The 7,813-nt window shown below is 39.1% G+C and overlaps 1 protein-coding gene across 1 annotated transcript; it reads left to right on the forward strand.

Annotated features, from left to right (window-relative positions):
* Positions 1 to 2,868: 2,868 nt before the first annotated feature.
* Positions 2,869 to 4,199, forward strand: LOC131883597 (uncharacterized). Its single transcript, XM_059231106.1, has 2 exons — positions 2,869 to 3,297; positions 3,416 to 4,199. The coding sequence occupies exons 1-2, from the start codon at positions 3,235 to 3,237 to the stop codon at positions 4,133 to 4,135; spliced, it is 783 nt and encodes a 260-aa protein (XP_059087089.1). The 5' UTR covers positions 2,869 to 3,234; the 3' UTR covers positions 4,136 to 4,199.
* Positions 4,200 to 7,813: the final 3,614 nt, after the last annotated feature.

Below are 7,813 nucleotides of genomic sequence, written 5' to 3' on the forward strand. Positions count from 1 at the left end.
TATTACTTACGTGTGAGATCTTACCTTGTTATAGCAGAAGAGGGAAAATGACGACCTGGTGAGTTTCTTCAACGTATTCATCTTAGTCAGGAATCTCTATTCCACCGAGGATCCAATTTGCATGGTCTGTGACGTATCAAAGAGGATAACCAGACGTGTTTTTGAGCAAGAGGACCACAGGTCTTTTGCGAAACTTTCTTCCCGTTCATCTTCGTTTTTGGTGAGAACCGTGGATTTGGGGAGCTCCCTTCACCTGGTTCCTTGGTTCAAAAGAACCTTCTCCTCTTTTACAATTATGTTACATGCTGGAAGAAGTGGTTCGGCCTGATGGACACTTCCCCCTTTTTCTTTTATGTGTTTCAGACGTTTCATTTTTGTTATAACCACATTGGTATGATATCTAGAGTATGTTTTTCCTCTTTTTTTGTATTCCTTCTTTTCCATATGTGACCAAGGCGCTTGGTGTTTAGGAGTTTATTGTACAACTATTTTTTTCTCCTTTCAGCCCATACTTACTTTACTCGTACATTGTGTTTTTGAGGATAATGCATCAAGTCTACTCACATCAACTCAGGTACATCAGTTCAACCAATTTCATCTTGAACAACAACTTGAACAACTCAATCAAACATCAAATCGTCTAGCATTATCTCTCTTAACTCAAAGTTTCTTAGATTTAAAAAACTAATTACTTATGCTAAACAATATTTCATTCATTTCACGAATATATATATACTTCAAGGAAATAAACAGAATGGAAACGACAAAGAATACAAAAATGCAACGGGGTTACAAATTTTTGGCAAAGGAAACATTTTGCATTTGATTCTCAGTCCTGGCCATGATGATGTTATTCAAAGAGTCCAAGGAAGTCATTGAATCGCCAAATCGATTCCAATTTGTTATTGAGTTCCAGTTAATTTTCTAAAGACGATGGACAAACATCCCTTCAACGAGGTGATTTATCGTACTAAATGGTGGACGACGTCAGAGACAGAGAGAATAGATTATTGACTGTGTAGGGGTGAAAGCTTCTCAGTCGAACTAAGTACAGTGGAAGAACTATCTGTTTCGGTAGGTGCTATAGTCGAATACGATTAGAAATATAGGTTGGAAAATAATAATGAACGGTTAGAAATTACCTATCAGTATAACTTACATTATTCGTAATTTGCATCTAATTTTCAGCCAATGGAAGGATTTGCTTCCATAACCGTACAAATCTGATGCTAAAATGTGCGCTCTTGTTCGGTTTCCACTGTTTCCTTCACATCCTTAGTACATAACCACATAGACACATCAAACCAGTTAAGAACTTGATTAAGTCGTCAAATGGTAAAGTTGGTTGGCTGTTTAATGGGATTTTTTTTTCGTTGCATTACATTCAATTGTTGGTAATGCTTAGGCGTTGAAAAATAGTTTATGATTTGTGGGAAATAGTGTGGTTTTAAGTTATGAAAATCAGCCAAAAGAAGTTACAACAAGTTTGAAGGATGAAAAAAATTGCTAATCCTTTAGATATTCAAATATTTTGTGGCACAACGAAGCAAAACTTTCCTGATTTTTTTCCCTAACTTATTGCTCCTTGGTTTGAGATATATCACCTTACCTTTAAATCAACGAAAAATTGATTTCCAAAGCAGAGTCACAACTTTTAAGTTCTCGTTCAAATTTTGAAGATTCCTGGAATCATAGTCCAGTACAAATTAGATGAATGATTTTGTGAAATCAATATCATTATTATGTGAGAATGTAAGACATTTGCGTTCTGCATATGGTCACTTTTCAATGGGATATCAATATACTACGTATTAACAGAACTTATTATGTAAATATGTGTACAGAAAGATGGGTAAAAATTGTAAACAAGTCTAAGACAGTTTTGTATTTTAAATGGTTTTTTGATGTTTTATTGGTATGTTTTTACAATTCTCCCAATTTACACATTCCTAAAAAAATAAACGGCCAAGATGGTGTCAAGCCCAAAAACATTCAAGGTCGAGGGAATCTAAAATAACCATTATGACAAACGCATTGGGAGACACATGCCTAGAAATTATTTTTTATGGGTGTGTAGCCTCATATTCTCAATATGGACAACGTCCACTGTCATAACCTTGCCTAGAACACAATATTTTACGACCTCACGCTTAATGAGCACCATCCGATTCCAGATAAAGAATAAAAAGGACACCTTAATTTCCCAAACTTGAGAGAGAGCACATAAAAGGGTTTTTTGCTCGGGAAAACAAGGTGTTTCTATCATTTACAATAACAATCATTGGAGAACCCAGACTAAATCAAATAATGAAAGGGCCATAAAAGAACAGAGTTGTATTCTCTAAAATGACCAAAACTTCTTGGGAATTGGGTCCCATTTCATTAAGATATAAAATAGTGAAAAAAGTGCGCCCGATACTTTGATCAACTCTTTTCTGTTTAAGGCTAACTCGTCAATTCATTTTGAAAGTTGCTCTAATTCGATAAATGAAACCAAAACTAAAGGTAAAAAGCATGGCATTTGGGGGTTTCACATTGATTTGAATCTCTTGAAATGATTAGACTAGCAATTTGTCAATCAAATCCAACCGCAAGCCACTTATCCGGTAGCGGGCATTAAGTAGGATCTCAACCGACAACATTCATTCGCCCTTACCTGGACAAAACCGACCATATACAATAAAAATACCGCTCCTTCCATTTTCTGGTAGTTAGGCTGGTTCCTCTTCGCAGCTGACAGAAAAGGGCGCGGCTCTGGGTTGAACGTCTTCAACTTGAAGCTTACGAACAGTATTCGTGGTTGCTATGCGGCCCAAACGTCAGAAATGAAGCGTGCGTTGCCCTCACGAGTGAAAAACTTCGGGTGTCACAATGCGTCTCCTACCATTGGCAAACGCTAGCGCTAGTGTTGCAAACTTGACGGGGGCTTGCCTGAAACAAGTTTTGTACCCATGGGCTTCAAAGACCGTCGATGTGACGCGTACGCATGATTTCATGCAAGACATTGGTGGAAACAAGGGACACCTGATTGGGAGCGACCAAGTTTGAGTCAGGAGCGTCAAGATTGGGTCGGAACTAGACGGTTTTTTTCTTGAAATTCCGCTACGGTAAACGAATAACTTTAAGGAACCTAAATGAGATTTGGAGAGTGGGGAAAGAGCCAGGACATCTCGTACGTCCATTCCAACCGCCATCAACTACAATGAATTGGGAGGTTTTCGACTATAAAACGGAATGAAACCCAGAAACAGGTATCAGAAACTGTACAAGTATTCTCGAGCACACATCAACATGAAGGTAAAGAACTTCAGCAAACTGAACAGATATTCACGAATTGCTGAGTTATTGTAAACACTAGAAACTAAGTAAAGAACACAACGAACTCATTTTTCATGAGAATCGTTAATTATTTCAGGCTTTTGTTGCTATCCTCTCCATTTTGGCTTTGGCCGCCGCTGATCAATCCAGCCATCAAACCATCAAGCACGGCAATGCCCCGGCTGTCCACTCCTCCATCCACAAGCCCCATGGTCGTGCCCATGCCCGTGTGGTGAGCCAACCCTCCGCTCAGCCCAATGAGGTCAACCAGCCCTACAATGAGGAGAAGTACACCGCCGCTGCCCATGCTCCCAGCCACGAGGTCCGCACTCCCGCCTACCACCCAACCCCCGCTTACAAGCCGGCTCCCTACCACCCAGCTCCCGCTTATAAGCCCGCCCCCGTTTACCATCCAGCTCCCACTTACAAGCCCGCTCCTTACCACCCTGCTCCCTCTTACAAGCCCGCTCCTTACCACCCTGCCCCCTCTTACAAGCCCGCCCCTTACCACCCTGCTCCCGCTCATGGTCATGGTGATGAGTATGAAACCGCCCCCGTCTACCAATACGGTTATGCCGTGGCTGATGACTACTCCGGTGCCAACTTTGCCCAAAACGAGAACCGTGACAACTATGCCACCAACGGCGAGTACCGTGTGGCCCTTCCCGATGGTCGCACCCAAATTGTGAGCTACAACGTGGCCGATGCTTATTCCGGTTATGTGGCTGATGTCAGATACGAAGGAGAGGCCAAGTATGAGCCATACCACCCATCCCCCAAGCCCGCTTACCACCCTGCTCCCGCTTACCACGCCTAAGCCTGTCATGTTGATGATATTTATCGCAAAGCATATTTATCAATAAATCTTGCAAGCCCCTTAACATCTGCTCTTTGCTATTTTAAAAATGTGTCCGTCAATACATTTTTATTAAGACCATGCGAAGAATGAGTGGACTTCCTTTGGTTGTTTCTCAGTTTGATTGTTTAATTTGTGAAATTTTCAGTGACCACTCAACTAAATGTACCTTGGACGCTTTTAAAAATGAATTTTCAAAAATCTGCTTTTTTCAGGGTTTTAGATATGGTTATACAAGTTTTTAAGTTAATTTGAAATTATGCAAGAAATGGAAAAATAATCATTCATTTTTGCGATAATTAAAATCGATATTATATCTTTGGGAAATTGAATTAACATATAACCGGGGCATTTTGGGTCAAAAACGATGAAATTTGGACCACTAAATCCGATGTAACTAAGTAGCGGCGAAATAGATAACATCGTAAATTACATTCGAGAGCTAACTAAGTGTGCTCTTAATTTAAATTGAGTAGGTTTTTGAAAATCTAGTTTATGTAATGTTTTTAAGGTATGCAAGTTTTTTTATGTGGACTAGAATTCCATAAAACCACAACGTCAAAGTTGTTCCCTATGACTTTTTGGGGTAGAAAAATGCCAATCTTTTCTTTGGAAACTTGATAGGGCTTTTTGAACACCGTGGAAAACCACTCTAACGGGAGCCCAAAGGTAGCTAATTTGGAAATTGCGTTCCCTAAAACTTCCCAATTCTATGGTTCTTCCCCTAAATCTGGTCAACCTGAAGAAGTTGTTAGCAAATTGCTTAATTTGATCAATCCCCTCGTGAAACTTTCCATCAATATCAAGTTCAAGTGGCACCTTGACGCAGAAGTGAGTTCGTAGCAATTGTTTTATTTTCAATCTAGTTAACAATACTTGCACTATATATGTTGTTACCATTCATTGATCACTCTCTATAGTCCAACTTTTTCTGCCTACCTACCTCGCAATCAGAACGAATTTAATCTCTAGGCTAACCGTTTTTTGGGCCAAAAAAAAAATTTGGGTTTGTTGAAAGAGCCTTAGATTTCTTGAAATTTGTGCCTGTCCTTTTTTGCTTTTTTATATTTGGTGAACCTTCATCCTGACTTTTAACTTTTATTCCTTCAAGAAAGTGTTATTTAACTTTTACCCGATTCGCCCCTTCCCAAACTTTAGAATCAACTATGCTTTTGCTCCAGATTTGGAGCTTGAACAATAAGTTGGAAATGAACTAGTTCCATCTTGTTGCCGATTGCACACGGTTTTGAATGGAATAGAAATCTTGAAGATGAAATGAAGTTATCATTTGTCGCTTGTGAATTCGTTATTACTGCCTTGTTAATGTGTCAGGAGTTGAAAATGAATTGTTGAGTTGGAATATATTTTTTCCAACATTCTTTTCGGGTTTTATATACGATGCAAGGGAATGAATTCCCCATAAGTCATAATTGATAAAAAGATTTGGTCACATAGTGCCTTCGAATTTGCCGCTCTGGGGCACCTTGAACGAAAGGGTGGTCTAGGATTGTTGAAAAAATAACGATCTAAATTTCGCTTAAAGCTTAGCAATGGATCATCTAGTAAATAGAATTGTCGAAGTGAGCATTTTAGCATATTATAGAGGGTTGGTGCTCGGTTTAGTTCAAAAGAGGATTTTAGGGTCTTCACCAACTTTTTATCTGCTAGGTTGAAATTAAATCTGATTTCACACGTGATGGCTCTTTTATCACTAACGTTATATTTTATTCTCGGGTCAGGGCAAAGTGCATGGAGACATTTAAAAGCATAAAGGATTAGGTAGCGTTCGTAACTATATAATAATCGTATACTATATAATTCCAAGGGTTGAAGTCTTTCCAAATAACTTAAGTGGTTCATACCTGCAATATATATTTTTAAGCTTCTTTTTACCTTTTCAATCTAATTCAACCCCCCTACGTTCATTGGCGCCCAGATAGGGGAAGCATATTTTAAATGAGGTTGGACAATAGACTTGTATAGAGTTTTCATAGTATATGCGTCTCTGGCTTTGAAAGGTCGATATATCAAGCCACAAGTTTGGTATACTTTGGTCACTTTCGATTGGATATGTTCTTCAAATTCACCGTTATTTTCTACTATTATTCCAAGGTCTTTAATGGGGCTTACTGATAAACTGGGTTCCAGGCGATTGTCGGTGTAAATTGACTTGTCTACTCCATTTTGGTTGTACGTCATGATTCGAAACTTATCCTCATTTAATTCCATGTTTTGAGAGTAGACCCGTTTGTATACAACTTCCAAGTCATTTTGCAGGTCTGTCTAGTTCTGTGAATTTCCTCCGAACATTAGCTTAGTAGCGTCAGCATAAGAAGATATTAGAGATTAGAGGGGCAGTCCGTGTAGAGGTGCAATGAATAATACGAACAAAATCGGACCCAGAATAGTTCCTTGAGGTACCCCAGATAAAACGTTTCGAGGGCAGCCTAAGCAGCCGTCAACTCGAACGGCATGTGTGCGTTTGGTGAGGAAATTCAAGAGTACATATTTCCTCCAACACCTACTTTACATAAACATTTTAGCAATAGAATATGATCCACTTTGTCAAATGCTTTAGCAAAGTCCAAGTACAATCTACACAATTGCTATGATGTACAGGGCTGCCACAAAGTGCGCCGGAACATAGAAATACAATTAGTTCTAAAACCATGTGAGATGCATTCATCAAACTTTTTTATGATGATGTTTGAACTGTCATCAACCTTTCTTATTAGTAAAATTATACATTTGGCCTCCTTTTGCTCAAACAATTTGACTGATATGTTTTGAAACTCCATTCACTGTGGCACGTTAGGCTGCGACAAAGTACGCCGGCAATTATAAATACAAATACTTTTTTTATGGTGATGTTAGAACAGCGATTAACCTTTCTTGTTTGTAAAATTATTCATTTGACCTCCTTTTGCACGGACAATTTGACTGATACGTTTTGAAACTCCATTCATCGTGGCAAGCACAGCTTTAATGGTGATATTTCCCAGGCAGCCTTTAATCCTCTTTCGAGTGCCTCCACATTTTTATATGATCTTTAACAGCGCTTTTCCTCCAAAAATTTGAGGCCAATCCAACTTGCCAATTTGAGCCACGGTGGATTTACAAGTACTGAAACCTATGTAGCAACCCTGTTGTCCCTCTATTACTGAATGAAAATGCTGAGTCAATTGTGTCACAGTGCTAAAGTGGGCACGAAAACCATGCTGCTGGTCAGGAATGCTACCTTTTATGTCAAGGTATTCGAGAAGCTTTGTCTTAACAAGCTTTTCCATAACTTTGGAAACATTCGACGTTAATGAGATTGGTCGATAATTCACAAGTTGATCCCCATTTCCTCCTTTATAAATGGAGACTATATGGGTATGTTTTAGTTGTCTGAGTACCCTCCCCTCTGACAAAGAACAGTTCATTAAATGTGTAAAAATTGGAGCGTAGACTAGTGATGTGCGTTTAAGGAGTTGTACCATTGCACCGTCAGATCCTGGAGAGCTTGAAGATTTCAAGGTTTCGATAGCTCCGACGACTTCCTTCTCGTCAATCAATACGTGTTTTAGAAATGATCTGTTGTCGCCAAAACAGGGGTCTTTAAGTCGGAGTTGAAAAGACCGACGAAAATTGATCACC

Source organism: Tigriopus californicus, chromosome 7, assembly GCF_007210705.1.
Source record: "Tigriopus californicus strain San Diego chromosome 7, Tcal_SD_v2.1, whole genome shotgun sequence".
Classification (NCBI taxonomy): domain Eukaryota; kingdom Metazoa; phylum Arthropoda; class Copepoda; order Harpacticoida; family Harpacticidae; genus Tigriopus; species Tigriopus californicus.

Coding starts and splice junctions, on each gene's coding strand:
- LOC131883597 (XM_059231106.1), top strand. CDS start 3,235: ATGAAACCCAGAAACAGGTATCAGAAACTGTACAAGTATTCTCGAGCA. Junction 3,298..3,415: donor GAGCACACATCAACATGAAG/GTAAAGAACTTC, acceptor TAATTATTTCAG/GCTTTTGTTGCTATCCTCTC.